Source organism: Terrapene carolina, unplaced genomic scaffold (genome assembly GCF_002925995.2).
Source record: "Terrapene carolina triunguis isolate 2854851 unplaced genomic scaffold, T_m_triunguis-2.0 Scaffold306, whole genome shotgun sequence".
Lineage (NCBI taxonomy): Eukaryota > Metazoa > Chordata > Testudines > Emydidae > Terrapene > Terrapene triunguis.
The window spans coordinates 9,723-27,830 of record NW_020664657.1 but is presented as its reverse complement, the minus strand read 5'-3'; the positions used below and the strand labels follow the sequence as shown (position 1 = coordinate 27,830).

The 18,108-nt window shown below is 59.0% G+C and overlaps 1 protein-coding gene across 1 annotated transcript; it reads left to right on the top strand.

The window, feature by feature from the left end:
* The first annotated feature begins 2,297 nt into the window (after window positions 1-2,297).
* LOC115271301 (leukocyte immunoglobulin-like receptor subfamily A member 6) lies at window positions 2,298-16,658 on the top strand. The gene is made up of 8 exons (XM_029912866.1): window positions 2,298-2,325; window positions 6,354-6,644; window positions 7,100-7,201; window positions 7,964-8,248; window positions 11,785-12,075; window positions 14,142-14,270; window positions 16,173-16,210; window positions 16,515-16,658. The coding sequence occupies exons 1-8, from the start codon at window positions 2,298-2,300 to the stop codon at window positions 16,656-16,658; spliced, it is 1,308 nt and encodes a 435-aa protein (XP_029768726.1).
* The last annotated feature ends 1,450 nt before the right edge of the window (window positions 16,659-18,108 follow it).

Genomic DNA, 18,108 nt, shown 5'->3' with positions numbered 1-18,108 from the left:
GTTATTTTCCATACTGATTTTACAGAGATGATTTTTACCTTTTTCTTTAATTAAAAGCCTTCTTTTTAAGAACCTGATTGATTTTTCCTTGTTTTTAGATCCAAGGGGGTTGGATCTGTATTCACCAGGAGTTGGTGGGAGGAAGAAGGGGGGATGGTTAATTTCTGCTTGTTTTAAGATCCAAGGGGGTTGGATCTGTATTCACCAGGAGTTGGTGGAAGGAAGGAGGGGGGATGGTTAATTTCTGCTTGTTTTAAGATCCAAGGGGTTTGGATCTGTATTCACCAGGGAATTGGTGAAGGTCTCTCAAGGCTACCCAGGGAAGGGAATCAGCTTTGGGATGGTGGCAGCGGACCAGATCTAAGCTGGTAGTTAAGCTCAGAAGTTTTCATGCAGGCCCCCACATTTGTACCCTAAAGTTCAAAGTGGGGAAGCAGCCTTGACAGGGGGTGAGCTGGGGGGGGCAGGCCGGGGGCTCTTTCACGTGTAGCTCCCCCCACACAGCAAAGCAGGGGGCAAGATTGTTTTCACACTAACTCCCATTTGAAATAGGGCAGCTCCAGCTGGGGGAAGCAGTGGGGGGTGGAGGCAACGGGGGGGGTGGGATCAAGAGATGGGAGTTGGGGGGCACAAGCTGGGGGTCAGGTTAGGGTCAGAGATGCCGGGGGGTTCGTGCCTATGCAGTCATCGCCCCACCCCGACAGTCAGGGGTGGGGGGGGTGATTGTTCCTGCTCCCAGGCTGAGGCGTCGGCCATCTTAGCCAGGGGGCAGCATGGCTGCCCTGCCAGGGCTGCAGGGGGCAATGGGGCGGCCATGTTAACTGAGGGCATCCAGGGGTCCCTTCCCTACAACGGTGAGGTCGGGGGCCTGAGGGGACGTGGGGGGCACAATGGTGGGTGAAGGGACATGGGACGGGGCAGAACTAGGAGGGTGAGGAGCTGATGGGGGGGACGTGAGGGAATTACAGGCTGGGGGGACAGAACAGGGGGGAGAGCCAGGGACATGAGGGGACACGGGATGGGGTGGGGTTGGGGGGATGTGATTGGGGGAGGGAACACAGGCCAGGGGGCAGAACGGGGGGCTGAGGGGCCCAATGGATGAACATCATGGGAGGTGCAGGGCAAATGAGCTGGGGAGCCAGAGCTGGGGCATCTGCTGGGGCGGGGGAGGGGACAGTTTCTCTTGAGCTCTGTCCCTGTGATCTTGTCCCCTCCCCATTCTGGGGGGCTGGTCGGCTCCCACCTCCCCCATGTCCCTTTCGCAGCATCCTGAGGTCGGAGAGGGAAACTCAGCTCAGCCGTTGGCCCCTGTGAGCTCTGCCCAGGGCCCTGAGCTGCACAGACCCGCTGCCCCGGGGATGGGCTGGGGAAGGGGACATGGAGCCTTTCCCCTCTAGGGGGCTGGCTCTGATCTGTGTCTTTTTCTCTAAGCACCAGACCCCACGCCCCAACCACAGCCAGGGAGAGAACCCAGGAGTCCTGGCTCCCAGCCCCTCCTCTCCAATCACTAGACCTCACTCCCCTTCCAGAGCGGGGGTATATTACAAGGTAGCCACCGGGGCATCAGGTTTACATAGAGTTTCACTGGCAGTAGCAGAAACAGGAAGCGAGCGCCGGCTCAGGGAAAATTTCCCCTTTCACGACTTTATCGGCTGTTCCTTTAACAACTCAGGATCTACATTTATCCCTCCCTCCCCCACTCGTGGGGACCGGAAACCACAACCCCTCCCATATGCCCATTTCTGCAGTGATACTACCTGAGAAGGAAGTTGGCCAGGCCCCTCCACCCTCATGCTCCAGGGCAAGCACTGGGCCCAGCTGGGTCAGGAAGGAATCTCTGTCCCTCTCCATGGGATAGGGTCACTCCTTTGGGGGCTGGCGGGAGAGAGCCCTCCTCTAGTCTGAGCTGCTGCTCCAGGGAGGCTAGAAGGGCCTGTTGGAAAATGTCAGGGAAGCCTGAGATTGCCCCATTCCCAGCTGGTCCCTGGACTGGGCAGCTCCCAAGTGGGGCTGGGAAGGGGCGGGGGGGGGGGGGGGGGCGAGAAACCAGCTGCAGGAGGGGATGTGGTTTGCTGGGCATTGCAGGGATCTGGCTTTGCTCTGACCGTGGTAGATTTGGGCTGGAGATTGCAGAGAAACCATCTGATGGGGAAGAACAGGGCCAAGTGCATCACGGGCTTCCTGAGGCTGCAGCCCTCAGCGCAGTTCCTCATTCCGCTCGCACTCGGGCCTCAGGCTGGGTGGAGCTGGGCTCTAGGGCATTGGTGGCAGCGCTGAGGGTCCCCCACTGCCCCATCATGGCGTCTGCTCTCACCGTCCTCCTCGGTGAGTATCAGAGAGAGCCAGGGAGAGTGCCCATGGGGGGGATCTGAGACCAGGGTGTGTGCCCATGGGGGGGGTCTGAGACCAGCGTGTGTGCCCGTGGGGGGAGGGGGGATCTGAGACCAGGGTCCAGACACTCTGGGATTTGGTCTCTAACAAGTTGTCTCCTCTCCAGGCTGCTGGCTGGCTGGGTGGAGCGGGGTGTCAGGACGTGAGTATTTGTGGGGAATGGGGCAGCTGGGGGAATTTCTGCATTAAGGACAAGGGACGTGGGTGGGGGTGTGGGGCGCCAATCCCCCAGACGGATGAACCTGTCAGACACGTTCTCACCAGAGGTGGGGACTGAGACCTCGCTCTAACCGTTACCGGGATGGGAACCTGTTGGAACAACTGGGGGATTTTGTAAACATGTTTTTTGGGGGGGCCTGTCCTGGGAGCTGCTTGCTCAAATGACCCAAATTTAGACCAGGAACCCTATGTCACGAAGTGTGGGGGAGTCAGGGCCCTGCACCCGCCACTTCTTGCAATTCACCGTGACTCTCAGCGACAGTAAAACAGAGGTTTATTAGATGCCAGGAACACAGTCTAAAACAGAGCTTGTAGTTACAGAAAACAGGACCCCTCAGTCGGGTCCATCTTGGGGGGTGGGGTCTGGGCCTCCCCTCCCCCCCCCATCCAGCTCCAAACTGAAACTCCCTCCAGCAGTCTCATCCAGCCACACACTCTGGCCCCTCCTCCAGCCTTTGTCCAGTTTCCGGGGCAGAAGGTGTCACCTGGCCCCAACCCCCTCCTGGGCTCATGTTACTGCTGGCTGTCAAGTATCATCCCTCAGTGAAGTCACACCCTATTTCCCATCACCATCTAGTATTGGTGCAGTACCCCAGGGAAAGGGAGGCATGCCCCATGTTAGCAGAAGGCAGTAAACTAGTAAAACTCCCACGGAACATTCCCAGGTCAATACTCCCCACTCCCTATTGCGTCACATTTCTCCCCCCTTCGAGAGTGAACTGAGCGGGGTCACTCTGACCAGTGACCTGGGAAAGTTCAGGCCCCCCTCTCCGGGACAACACATCAGCTTTGGCTTTCCCCCTCACATGGACCACCTCCATATCGTAATCCTGCAGGAGCAGGCTCCGCCCCAGGAGCTTGGCATTGGCTCCTTTCATCTGGTGCAGCCAGGTCAGGGGAGAGTGGTCGGTGTACACGGTGAAGTGTCGCCCAAAGAGATATGGCTCTAGTTTCTTAAGTGCCCACACCATGGCCAGGCATTCCTTCTTGATGGCCGCGTAGTTCTGCTCCTGGGGTAGCAACTTCTTGCTCAAGTACATGATGGGATGTCTCTCCCCCTTTTCATCAACCTGCATTAACACCGCTTCCAGCCCTATGTCTGAGCCATTGGTGAACACCATAAAGGGCTTGTCAAAGTCTGGGTTTACCAGAACTGGGCCACTGACCAGAGCCTCTTTCAGCGCACAGAGAGCCCTCTGGCACTGCTCAGTCCAGACCACCTTGTCTGGCTTTTCCTTCTTGCATAGCTCAGCGTTGTGGGCGGCTATGGCCCTAAAGTGGGGCACAAATCTTCGATAATACCCCTTCATTCCAATAAAGGCTTGGACCTGCTTTTTGGTTTGGGGAGCGGGCCGGTCTCTGATCGCTTCCACCTTGGCTGGTTCTGGCTTTAGACAGCCTGTCACGGAGTGTGGGGGGACACAAGGCCCTGCACCCCCGGCTTCCTGCGATTCACCATGACTCTCAGCCAGCCAGTAAAGCAGAAGGTTTATTTAGACAACAGGAACACAGTCCAAGACAGGTCTTGCAGGCACAGACAACAGGATCCCCCCCAGTTAGGTCCATCTTGGGGTCCCAGGGCACCACAGCCCCCTTGGGAGGTCAGACCCCGTCTGCCTCCCAGCAATTCCACCAGCCAGCCCCTGAAACTCTCCCTTCAGTGACCCCTCCCACAGCCTTTGTTCAGTTTCCCGGGCAAAGGTGTCACCTGGCCTCTAACCCCTTCCTGGGTTCTCATGTTACATGCTCAGGTATCTTCCCTCAAGGCCAGTCTCCCATCTCCCAATGCAGACTATCTTAGCCACACTCCCCTGCCTTCCCAGCCAACACTCCCCACTCAGCATTCAAAAACCACATTAAGAACAGTCCCACTCCCCACCCAGTGGCCCAGGTAAGATACTTCGGCCATCCCCACCTTGCACTTCTCAGCTTTTATAGTCAGCCCAGCCTCCTGAAGTCAGTCCAGCACTTATCTAACGTGGGACACGTGGTCCTCCCAGGTCTGGCTAAAGACACAGATGTCATCAGTGTATGCCATGGCAAAACTCTCCATCCCCCTGAGTAGCTGATCCACCAGGCGCTGGAAGGTGGCAGGCGCCCCCTTGAGGCTGAAAGGCAGGGCCAGGAACTCATAGAACCCCAGAGGGGTGATGAAGGCCGATTTCAGCCTGGCCTCCGCATCCAGCGGCACTTGCCAGTAGCCCTTTGTAAGATCCATGGTGGTAAGGTACCGAGCGCCTCCCAGCTTGTCTAGGAGCTCGTCAGGCCTGGGCATGGGGTAGGCATCAGATACAGTGATGGCATTGAGCTTCCGATAGTCCACACAGAACCGGATCGACCCGTCCTTTTTGGGGACCAGCACCACAGGCGAGGCCCAAGGGCTGGAAGACGGCTGGATCACCCCCAAAGCCAGCATGTCCCTGACCTCTCTTTCCAGGTCCTGAGCAGTTTTCCCTGTGACTTGGAAGGGGGAGCGATCCTGTCTCCACCCGGTGGACAGCCAGATTAGTTTCAGAGTAGCAGCCGTGTTAGTCTGTATCCGCAAAAAGAACATGTACATTGGCCAAACCGGACAGTCTCTACGCAAAAGAATAAATGGACACATATCTGACATCAGGAATCATAACATTAAAAAACCAGTAGGAGAACACTTCAACCTCTCTGGCCACTCAGTAACAGACTTAAAGGTGGCAATTTTGCAACAGAAAAGCTTCAAAAACAGACTCCAACGAGAAACTGCTGAACTTGAATTAATATGCAAATTAGACACCATCAATTTAGGCTTGAATAGAGACTGGGAATGGCTGAGCCATTACACACATTGAATCTATTGCCCCATGTTAAGTATCCTCACACCTCTTGTCAAACTGTCTGAAATGGGCTATCCTGACTATCACTACAAAAGTTTTTTCTCTTCATTAATTAACCTCTTAGAGTTGGTAGGACAACTCCCACCTTTTCATGTTCTCTGTATGTGTATATATATCTCCTTACTATATGCTCCATTCTATGCATCCGATGAAGTGGGCTGTAGCCCACGAAAGCTTATGCTCAAATACATTTGTTAGTCTCTAAGGTGCCACAAGTACTCCTGTTCTTTTTAGTCAGATTAGTGAGTCCAGGCTTGTTGGAAAACAGCTGTTGGTACAAATGCAGCACCCCTCTGATCTCAGCTTGCTGGGCAGGGGTCAGCCGATCAGAGAGGGGAATTGTTCCCAGGGAGTAGCCAGCTCCTGTCTAAGGGAATAGATCTACTAAAGGGTCATCTCCCTGCTTCTCCCAATGTCCACACACCGCTAACACTGCATTCCCCCTTTCATAATATGGCTTCATCATATTAACATGGTAAATCCGGTGACGGTAAATCCGTTAGACAGTTCCGCCACATAGTTTACCTCATTTAGTTGCTTGACAACCTTAAAATGGCCTTCCCAGGCAGCCTGTAGTTTGTTTTTTCTCACAGAGATGAGAACCATCACCTGGTCTCCGGTGGCATAGGCGCGGGCCCGCACCGTGCGGTCATACCAGACCTTCTGTTTCCTCTGGGCTCTGGCCAGATTCTCCTTGGCCAAGCCCATGAGCTCAGCAAGTCTTTCTCGGAAGGTTAAGACATACTCCACCGGGCCCGCACCCCAGGGATGGGCATGGGGTGAAACGCTGGAGCAACAGATGGGCAGAGGATTGAATCAGACGGACGCGCTTTGTGTCACCCCCACTTACTGCCTGTTTGTTTGTGAATCCAGAGGGGTCCTACCCCAAACCCTCCATCTCCATCAGCCCCGGTGGGGTGATCCCCGTGGGAGGAAACGTCACCATCTGGTGTGGGCATCAGTACCCGGGCATGAGGTTCCTCCTCTACAAGGCTGGAGATGGGAACTATCTGACTTACACAGATCCTGTTGGTTATGTGGCTGAATTTCCCATCACCAGCGCCAGACGGGAACACAGTGGCAGCTACACCTGTCGTTCTACCTACAGAACAGGACCAGCTGCCTACTCAGAGCCCAGCGACCCTGTGCAGATCATTGTAGCAGGTGAGGGGCCCAACCCAGCACCTCAGCTCCCAGCCCCACACCCAGCCAGGCCCCGGGGGATCTCCCTAAGCCCGGGTGCCCGGCAGAAGGGACGTCCAGCCAGTGAAGGTTGAGTTGGGGGGGGGAGATCTCAGCCCCCCAAAGATGGGTATGGGGAGGAAGGAAATCTTGGGCTGGTACCTTGGTGCCCTGTATCCCAGGGGAGACATTGACCCTGTCTCTGCCCCGTAGCTGACGCTCCATGCTGTGGACGGGGCGCAGTGGCTGTGCCAGGGTCTGTCTCATGCCCCATCTCCTTCACACTGCAGAGCTCAGATCCCCCAAACCCTCCATCTCCCTGAGTCCCAGTCAGGGGGGAGCCCTGGGGGGAGCCATGACTGTCTGGTATCGGGGTCAACGCCGGGGTCTGGAGTTTGTTCTGTACAAGGCTGGGGCCAAATTTCCCATCCCCAAAGTGACCAGGGCAGACAGAGGCAGCTACACCTGCTATTATCCCCCCGACTCGGATCCCGACACCTGGTCGGAGCCCAGCGACCCCGTGAAGCTGGTGGTAGCAGGTGAGGGGCCTGGCTCAGCGTCTCCGCTCCCAACCCCAGGCCCAGCAGAGGGGACGCCCGGCCGGGGAGCAGGGATACAGTCAGTGGAGGGTTCCCCAGCCAGGGGGGAGAAGCAGCCGCTGGAGATTCAGGGCTGAGAAAGCGGGGATCCCTGCCCCCAGGGGGAGCTGCAGAGCAGGGGAGGCCTTTCCCAGGCAACACATAAGTTACAGGGTGATGGGCGGAGCTGAAGGTTATAAACCGCAGTGTATAGTTGAGACTTGCACAGTCCCCTACAAGTCAGTGGTGGTGCTGTGCACAGAACCGAGGAGTCCTGGCCCCCATCCTCCCTGTTTTTCTCACTAGACCCCACTCCTCTCCCAGAGCCAGGAACACAACACGGGAGTCCTGGCCCCCAGCGAGCCCCTCCACCACTCTAACCACTAGCCCCCACTCCCCTCCCAGAGCCAGGGATAGGACCCAGGTGTCCTTGCTCCCAGCCCTCCCAGCAGAGAAGCCAGGGAGTGACTGGACCCTGGAGACTGGACTGGCCTGTCTCCTGCTAGGGAGCAGAGCTCTGGGCCCCCAGGGGCTGGGGTTGATCCGTGTCTCATGCTGTTAGCCCAGATCTCAGAGGAAACTCTGGCCCCTGTGGAGAGGCATCCAGGAGCCCGTCCCCAGGGCCGCCGGGTCTGACCCACCACTGAGGCCACGTGGTGAGGACGGGCCCCAGGACTGAGTGACGGGGCCTGCGTCTCACGGCCTGTCTGCTTCCCACTGCAGAGCCCAGTTACCCCAAACCCAACATCTCCATGAGCCCCAGTGGGGGGGTCTCCCTGGGGGGAGCCGTGACCGTCCGGTGTCGGGGGCAGCGCCGGGGTGTGTGGTTCGTGCTGAATAAAGAGCGACGCCATTTCCCACCTGTGGATTCGGACGGGTTTGAGGCTGTGTTTTCCAGCAGCAATGTTCACCGGGATCTCGGCGGGAGCTACAGCTGCTCCTATCACAGCAGATCGGAGCCGTTCGCCGTGTCCTACCCCAGCGACCCCATGGAGCTGGTGGTGAGAGGTGAGGGGCCCGGCTCGGCGTCCCCGTTCCCAGCCCCACCCCCAGCCAGACCCTCACGGGGACTCGGTGCCAATGAGATGCTCAGAGAAAGGCTCTGCCCTGAGCCCTGACCACGCAGAGGGGACGCCCGGCTGGGGAGCGGGGACGGAGTCACTGGGGAGTTCCCCAGCCAGGGGGGAGCAGCAGCCCCTGGAGACTCGGGGCAGGGAGGCTACTTTAACGCTGCCTCTTGTGCGTAGGAATCGTGAGTCGCTATTTAATCCTATGATCCCATCCCCCTGTACTCCAGGCCCCGCCCCAGGCAGTGCCCCGGCCGGGGCTGAATGAGGCAGGGGCTGCAGGAGAAGCGGTGGCTTGGTGGACACAGCGCTGGGCTGGGACCCAGGAGATCTGGCCCAGCTCCTGGCACAGCCACAGGCTCTGTGTGATGGGAGCACATTGCGGTTTCCAAAAGTGTCCTTCTTTGAGGGGGGCTCAATCTTGGGGGATCTCAGGCTGAGCACCCACAAAATGAGATGCCCACAGATAGTGGAGACCTCTGCAAATGCTGGCCTCAATAGTGCTAGATCCCTTTGTGACAGGGTGGATCACAGAAACCCCCTTGGGACTGCCACCTGGTGTGCTGAGACTACCCCTGAGCTCGCTTTCCCTGCCAGCTTGGGAGTTCAGTGCCCTGCCTGGTTTGAGCCAGACCCGTTAGCCTGCTTCAAACGAGTCTGAACCATGTCCCCACAAAAGCTGTAGGCTTAACTGAAAACAGTTTAAGAAGTGCTCCTGTCTCCAACACCCAGACACCCAGCTCCCAATGGGGTCCAAACCCCAAATAAATCCGTTTTACCCTGTATAAAGTTTATACAGGGTAAACTCATAAATTGTTCACTCTCTATAACACTGATAGAGAGATATGCACAGCTGTTTGCCCCCCACCGGTATTAATACATACTCTTGGTTAATTAATAAGTAAAAAGTGATTTTATTAGACACAAAAAGTAGGATTTAAGTGGTTCCAAGTAATAGCAGACAGAACAAAGTGAATTACCAAACAAAATAAAACAAAACACGCAAGTCTAAACCTAATTCAGTAATAAAATTGAATACAGAGAAAACCTCACCCTCAGATGTTTCAATAACCTTCTTTCACAGACTGGACACCTTCCTAATCTGGGCAAAATCCTTTCCCCTAATACAGCCCTTGTTCCAGCTCAGGTGGTAGCTAGGGGATTTCTCATGTTAGCCGCCCCCTTTGTTCTGTTCCACCCACTTATATATCTTTTGCACAAGGCAGGAATCCTTTGTCCCTCTCTGGGTTCCCACCCCCTCCTTCTCAATGCAAAAGCACCAGGTTAAAGATGGATTCCAATGCAGGTGACATAATCACATGTCACTGTAAGACTTCATTACCCACTTGCCAGTACACACTATATAGCAGGTCAAACTCAAATGACCACGAGGGCCACATGAGGACTAGTGCATTGAACCAAGGGCTGCATCACTGACACCCGCCCTCGCTGCCTCTGGCCCCACCCGCACTCCACCCCTTCCATTAGACCCCGCCCCTGCCCCACCTCTTCCCCACCCCATTCCAACCCCTTCCCCGAAGTCCCCACCCCAATGCTGCCCCCAGGGGGTGCAGAAAGGGTGCAGGGTGCGGCAGGGGGCTCAGGGCAGGGAGTTGGTGGGTGGGGTGCAAGAGGGTGAGGGGTGCGGCAGGTGGCTCAGGACAGGGAGTGCAGGAGGGGTGCAGGATGTGTCAGGGGCTCAGGGCAGGGGGTTGGGGTGCAGGAGGGGTGCGGGATGTGGCACAGGGCTCAGGGCAGGGGTTGGGGTGCGGGAGGGGTGTGGGATGTGGCAGGGGGCTCAGAGCAGGGAGTTGGGGTGCGGGATGTGGCAGGGGGCTTAGGGCAGGGAGTTGGGGTGCAGGAGGGGTTCAGGGTGTGAGCTCCAGCCTGGCACCGCTTATCTAGAGCAGCTCCGGGGTGGCAGCAGCACGCACCGGGGCCAGGTCAGGCTCCCTGCCTGCCTGCCCACCCTGGCCCCCGGCCCTGCCGCTCCGTTCTAGGAAGCAGCTGGAACCATGTCCCTGCAACCCCTGCGGGAGGGGCTCAGGGTTCCCTGCTTGTGCAGCTCTTGCCGCTCCTCTAGGTACCTCCCACGAAACTCCCATTGGCCACGGTTCCCTGTTCCCGGTCAATGGGAGCTGCGGGGGGCGGTGCCTGGAAGGAGGCAATGCAGGAGCCCTCTGCCTCCTTCCCCCTCCCCCCGGCCCGAAGGGGCGTGCTGCCAGTGCTGCCAATCCCGCGGGTAGGTGGGGGGGGGGGGCGCGGGGAGCTTGGCAGGCCACATGCAAGAGTGTTTGAGACCCCTGCTATACAGGACGACTTACAAGTAAACAGAGCCATCTACAGTCAATTGTCCTGGTTAATGGGAGACATCAAGATTCCAAACCACCATTAATGGCCCACACTTTGCATAATTTCAATAGGCCCTCAGAGTTATATTTCATATTTCTAGTTTCAGGTACAAGAATGATACATTCATACAAATAAGATGACCACACTCAGTAGATTATAAGCTTTGTAATGATACCTTACAAGAGACCTTTTGCATGAAGCATATTCCAGTTACATTATATTCACACTCATTAGCATATTTTCATAAAATCATATAGGGTGCAATGTCACACCCTTGTGATGGGGGAGCATGTAGGGCCCCTGCCATGATCAGGGCCTCTTTGGGCCAGGCGCTGCATAAACACAGAGTGAAGAGACAGTCCCTGCCCCTGGGAGCTCACTAAAGAAAGTGAATCTGTCTGTGCCTCAGTTTCCCCCCTGTAGATTGGGGATAATTACACCTCCCTGCCTCCTGGGGGTCTGACTCCTTTCCCGTGTGGGGCTCAGGCTCTGTGGTTCCGGGCATCAGAGATCAGCCCGTGAGTCGCTGAGTGTCCAGGGCAGGCTGGACGCAGTGAATGAGGTAAGGGACAGACACGGGCATATGAGGACCCCAAGAACTAGGCAGCTGCTGCTCCGTGTCTGTGGGGCTGGGAGCCCAGTTCGCAGGCCGGGATTCTCGATCAGGGGGACTCTGGGATCTGGGAGAGAATCTCTGCCAGGGAGCCCCTGGATCTGCCCGTGCCTGGGGCCGGCCAGGGAATCATAGAAGATCAGGGTTGGAAGAGACCTCAGATGGTTCTAGTCCAACCCCCTGCTCAAAGCAGGACCAACCCCAACTAAAGCATCCCAGCCAGGGCTTTGTCAAGCCGAGCCTTAAAAACCTCTAAGGAAGGAGATTCCACCACCTCCCTAGGGAACCCATTCCAGTGCTTCACCACCCTCCTAGTGACATAGTTTTTTCCTTGTTCTGTCATCTGCCACCACTGAGAACAGCCGAGCTCCATCCTCTTTGGAACCCCCCCCTGCAGGTAGTTGAAGGCTGCTATCAAATCCCCCCTGCTCTTCTCCTCTGCAGCTGGAGGCTGGGGCTGGGGCTGGGTAGGTGCCCGGGTCTGGCTCTCACAGCCTGTCTCCTGTGCGCAGATCCCAGCTTACCCAGACCCTCCATCTCTCTAAGCCCCACTGGGGTCACCGCCCCAGGGGCAGACGTCACCATCTGGTGTCAGGGGCAGCGCCGGGACGTGAGGTTCTTCCTGCACAAGGCTGGAGACCTGAACCTGCAGCGACACGTGGACCCTGCTGGGGACGTGGCCAAGTTCCGGATCCGCAACGTGGGCCGGCAGCACGGAGGGAACTACAGCTGCAGCTACCGGCGCCGATCAGAGCCCTTCGTCTCATCGTACACCAGCAGCTATGTGGAGCTGGTGGTAGCAGGTGAGGGGTCGGCACCCTGATGGGATGCTCAGAGCCAGGCTCTGCCCAGAGCCCTAGGACTCGCCTGGACAGGGAGCGGGGACAGTGTCACTGGGGGGTTCCCCAGCCAGGGGGGAGTAGCAGCTCCTGGAAGTTCAGGGCTGAGGGAGGGGGGATTCAGGGGCAGCTGCAGAGCAGGGGCCTTTCCCAGGGGCTGCCCCACACTGGGGACACACAGAGGAGTCAGGGCCCAGCCGGCACCGTCCCCAGCCACAAACCCCCCTCCCCGGGACTGACAGTAACGATCGATGCTGAGTCACGGGCAGAGGTGGATTAAGGTTTCCTGGGGCCCTGGGCCAGAGCAAGGGGGATCCCTCCCCAGCTCTTCCATCTGCATCCCTCTCCTGTTCCACCTCCTCGGCCTGCAGCCCCACCCACGGCCCCACCCCTTTCTGCCCCTTCCCCGGGGCCCCGCCCCTATTCCACTCACGGTCCCGCCCCATTCCCTCCACCCACTGCAGCCCCACAACCCATTTGCTACTTTATGGCCCCCCCGACTGTGGCCCCCAGCCCAGAGAAGCTCTGTCCCCCCGCCTTGGCCCCAGGGCGCAGTGCGGAGTGAGAGTCCCCCAGTCCTGAGGCCATGACAGTAGTGAGAGTCCTCCCGTCCTGGGGCCGCAGCGGAGGTTCCGGTGCTAAGGCTTCCCCTGTCCCGCCCCCTGTGCTTCTGCCAGGGACCAGGGTTGCATAGGAGCTGCCTCTGGGGGTGCTCTGGGGCTGGAGCACCCACGGGGAAAATTTAGTGGGTGCTCTGTACACCACTGGCAGCCAAGCTCCCCTCCCCCAACCCTCCCCTGAGCACACCGTGTCCTCACTCCTCTGCCTACCTCCCAGCACTTCCCGCCGCCAAACAGCTGTTTGGCGGCGCTTAGGACTTTCCAGGAGGGAGGAGGAGGAGCAGGGACATGGTGCATTCAGCGGAGGAGGCAGAGAAGGGACGGGGACTTGGGGGAAGGGGGTGGAATGTGGCCCGGAAGCGGGTGGGGACTTTGGGGAAGGGGTGGAATGGGGGCGGGGTGAGGGTGGGGCCGGGGCGGGGGGGGGGGGGGGCACCCAGGGGGAACAGTGGAAGTTGGCACATATGGAGGTTGGGGTGCTGGGGCTTCTCCCGTCCTGCTCACCTGGCGGCTGGGGCTCCGGGGCCCCACACTTGGCTGGGGCCCCTGGGCATGGGCCCCGTAGGCCCAGTGGTTGATCCATCACTGGTCTTCGGAGGGTGGGGGGAGATCTCTGAGTCAGTGTTTCAGCCCTTCCCCCTGCCCCGACAGATGCTGGTTCTAGTCCGGCAGGGAGAACCGACCCGACCCAGCCCGGAGCGGTGCCGGCTCCCACCCGCCCGGACAGCGCGGGGTCAGGTACCGGGCTGGGGAGAATCTATTGAGTCACAGATTATAAAGCAGCTTCCCCCAGTGGTTGCCCAGGGGGAGGGATGGAGGCTGTTCTCAGGGGCAGTGACTCTCCCCCGCCAACAGATTTGGGAGGGGAGCGAAGCCTCCTGCTCAGACACGAACCCACCACTAACGGGGCAACCAGAGGCTTACTCTGGGGGCAGCTGGGCCCATCAGTGGCCATGGGCGGGGGGGTACCCTGGAGCTCCCTGCAAAGCAGTCAGGAGCAGCCAGCATGGGAGGTGGGATACCGGGATAGATGGGCCCGTTGGCCTGAGCCGGTGTGGCCGTGAGGAAAGGGGTGAAATGCCTTAGAAATGACTGCCAGGCTGGATCAGACAGCGCCCCCTAGCGCTGTGCTGGGACAATGAGGCCAGCCCTGACTGATGGGGAGAGCGCCCCCTACTGAGCCCCTCACCAACTGCAGCCCAGTGCCCCCTAGTGCTACAAATCCCCCAAATCTTGCTGGCTCTGACCCCACTTGATGCCCTGGGGCCCCCAACATCCTTCCCATAGAATTTTCTGCTGCCTGCGCCCTGCGGTGTCCCAGCCCCTTGGGCGCTGCCTGGGGTGGGAGGGGCTGGGGGGGGCGGGACAGACCAGCTGCTCCCGGCACTCACGGCTGCTTCTGTTTCCCAGACGGATCGGAATCGCCGGCATCTCCGGGTCTGACCAGCCTCATCATCACCGGGGTGAGCGCGGCAGCCGCCGGCCTCCTCCTTCTCCTCCTCCTCGTGGCCTTAGTCTGCTTCAGAAAAACCCGAGCCAGTGAGTGCCCCCACAGCGAGGGAAGGGTTAAACCTGCCGCTAAGCAGGGTGGGATGGGGTCACAGCTTGGATGTGGGACAGTGCCGGGAAAGCCAAGGAACAGGGATGGGGGCTCAGCAGGGGGCGCTGCATGAGTAATCCCTGTACACACAGCTGTCCCGCCCCAGAGGGGCCTCATCTTAGTGCCGGCTGAGGGGTCCCTATATAAGCATTCCCCGTGCCCCACCCCAGAGGTAGCTGCATCTCAGCACCGGGCAAGCGGTTTCTGTATAATGAGCCACCGGCACCGTGCCTTTCAGGTACTTGGGGTGCCAGAGGAGCTGGCCTATGGATCAGGTTCATTATAACGAGTCACTAACGAGGGAGGACTGGGGACAGGAAAAGCCCCCCGAGTTAATCTGCCCCTCCCCCTGGTGCATGCTCTGGTGTTGTGCTGCCCCCTGCCGGTCTGGCCCACCCCAGCAGGGATCCAGGCTCAGCACCAGCAGCAGAGGGGACCCCCCCAGACACCCCCATCCCTGCTGCCCTGTGGGGGTGAGTGGCCGGCACTGGGACCGAGGGATCCCGATCGACTCATGGGGGATTCTGGTTTGTGTCCCTCTGCAGGAAAAGGAGCCGCACCGAGACCGAGCAGGTAGGAACCCAGCTCCTCCCCCCTCCCGATCGACCTGCCGGGGTCACAGGGCTCCTGGGTTCTGTCCCAGGCTCTGCGGGTGGGATTGGGGTTGGGAGCCAGGACCCCTCAGAGATGACCTGGGCCTGCTGACAGTGGAGGGGCACAACCCCAGAACAGCTGGAGTCACACCATGCCCCACCCCGGAAAGCAGTGACCCCTCCATACAGCTCCCAGCTGTTCCTCCACTTCTGCCTCTGCCTCTCCCTGTCCAGCGCAGCTCCCCAGCTCAGCTGCTCCACAGGGAGGGGGCCCGGCTGCACCATGTGATCGAGCAATCGGGGGGGGTCATGTGACCCTGCATGTCCCCCCCCCCCTTGTGTCGCCTGTGCCTGGGTTCTGTCCCCAGCTCTGGCAGGGGAGTGGGGTCTAGTGGTTGTAGCAGGGGGGTTAGGGAACAGGGTTCAGTGTGAGGCAGGATTGGGGGCTCTCTGGTGTGTTGGGGAATCTCCCTGCGGGTGGGGGGATATGACATTTACAAGTGCATTTTTTCTCTTTTAGCACCATCCCCTTGGGGGCGTTGAAGGCCCCGGCTGAGCAAGACCCCATCTGTGAGTAACACACCCAAGGGGGTACCAGGGTGGGGCAGGACCCCTTGAGGAGGGGTGGAGCTTGTGGGGGCTCTACCCATATGGTGCGGGGCCTGATTTACAGCTGCTGCTGGGTGAGACTAAGGAGACGGTCCCAGAGGTAGCCAGTGTCAGCTGAGCTGCTTGCCTCCCTCCCCACCAGCTCCCTGGGGGCCACCCTCCCCTCCCCCTCTAGTTCAGTGGGGCCACCCTCTCCTCCCCCTCTAGTTCAGGGACTCCCTCTGTGTGCCCCCTATTCTCCCCCCCCAGGCCTGGGACTTTGTGTGTCCTGCCCTTCACTTCTCCATCAGACCTTCCCAGCCAATGACCTGGGGAGAATCCCCATCCACTCCTGGCTCCCAGCCCCCTGCTCTAACCACTAGACCCCACTTCCCTCCCAGAGCCAGGGTCACAACCCAGGGATCCTGACTCCCAGCCCCCCTGCCCCGCCATAACCCCCTAGACTCTGCTGCTGTCTCTGTGCCTCAGTTTTCCTCTCTGTAACATGGGGCTAATGACCATGGCTCATGCTGTGGGGTGGGGGAGGGTTCGCTGTGCCGGTCTCTGAGCCCCTGGCTGGACGGAGGGGTCAGAGCTGGGTTTGGGGTTCTGCTCTGGGCTGGCTGGGAGTGCAGCTCAGCGGGTGTCTCTGTTCTGCAGACTCCTCCGTTGATGAAGGAAAAGAGACACAGACCCTGGTAAGTGTCCCCTGTTCCCCCATGGGGCCTGGCCCCCAACCCTGACCCACATGGGCCCCACTCACCTTATCTGGCACACTCAGCATTTTGGGGTGGGGGTCGGGTTTCTGGGTGGGGCTTATGGGATCTCCAGCTGGGATTGCAGGGGTGTGTGTGTGTGAGTGTGTGTGTGTGTCCCTGTCACCCCCTGCTGGAGGGGACAAGCCCTGGTCTGTGTGAACATGTGGGCATGGGGGGTTGGTGCGCACACACACACACAGACACACTCACACACTCCAATGACTCTGTCCCCTCCCACCCCCAGGAGCCCGACCCTGACGGACTCACCTACGCGGAGCTGGACGGACGGGTGCTGCAGGCCAAGCGGGGGGGCCCGGCCCATGACCCTGAGCCCTCCCAGCCCAGCGTGTATGCTGCGATCAACGTAAGCCGTGGGGCCCTGCAGTGAGAGCCCCCCACAGCCATGGGGCACCGGCCCTCAGTGGGCGACAGACTCACAGACTTTAAGGCCAGAAGGGTCCATCGTGATCATCTGGTCTGAGCTGCTGCACGTTGCAGGCCACAGAGCCTCACCCACCCACTCCTGCAGCAGACCCCAGAGTCTGGCTGAGACACTGATGGCCTCAAATCATGAGTTAAAGATGTCAAGTTACAGAGAATCCACCATTGACACTAGTTTAAACCTGCCAGTGCCCCATGCTCCAGGCTGCAGACGAAGGTGAACCCCTGCCCACGGGTCTCTACCAATGTAACCTGGGGGGGAAATTCCTTCCTGACCCCAGATACGGTGACCAGTTAGACCCTGAGCATGTGGGCAAGACCCACCAGCCAGACACCTGGGAACGGATTCTCTGTAGTAACTCAGAGCCCTCCCCAGTGAGTGTCCCGTCTCCGGCCATTGGAGAGATTTGCTGCTAGCAGTCGCGGATCAGCTCCATGCCCTTGTGGGATGTCTCCTCATCCCGTCCCCTCCAGAAACGTCTCAAGCTCAGTCTTGAAGCCAGTTAGGTCCCTTGGGAGACTGCTCCAGAACTTTGCTCCTCTGACGGTTGGGCCTTGTCTACACTACAGAGTGTTGTCGACAAAAAGTGTGGGTCTGGACTAGCCTGTCTGGGTGCGCAGAAGGGAGCTCAGGGAGTCGGGGCAATGGGGCGGGGGAGGCAGCAGGGACCAGAGGCGATATAGGGGGTGGGGGGCTGGGGGAGGCAGCACGGGCCAAGGCGCCAAAATACAAGTTCACCTAGGGGGCCATTTTCCCTAAGGACGACCCTGGCAGGGCCGGCCTTAAGTGTGGGCGAGGTGGGCGGTCGCCATGGGCAGGTGCCATGTTCACGAGGGTGTTGCTGGAGGGGGCCTTGACAGTCACCAGGAAGCCGACCGTGGCAGTGGTGGTGGCGGTGGGGAGCCTGTCATTGCGCCCCCCCCATCCCCACTATCTGCAGTTACCAGTCACCTGGCCTGGGACAATGAGCTGTGGATACAGAACTTTCAGATGAAGGAAGCCACCTTCCTGGACCTGTGTGCGGAGCTCGACCCAGCCCTGCGGCACAAGGACACCCAAATGAGAGCAGCCTCTTGTGGAGAAGCGCCTGGCGATCGCTGTGTGGAAGCTGGCGACTCCAGACTGCTACTAGTCAGTTGGAATCAGTTGGGAGTGGGGAAGTCGATGGCGCGTGCTGCGTTAACATTAGTGCGCAGAGCCGTTAATTGCATCTCGCTATGAAGGACCGTGACTCTTGGCAATGTGCGTGAAATAGTGGATGGGCTTTGTGGCAATGGGATTCCCTAACTGTGGCGAGGCAATAGATGGAACAGAGGTTCCAATTTTGGCCCTAGACGATCTTGCGATGGAGAAAATCAATAGAAAGGGGTATTGCAGGTGCTTGTTGATCACCGTG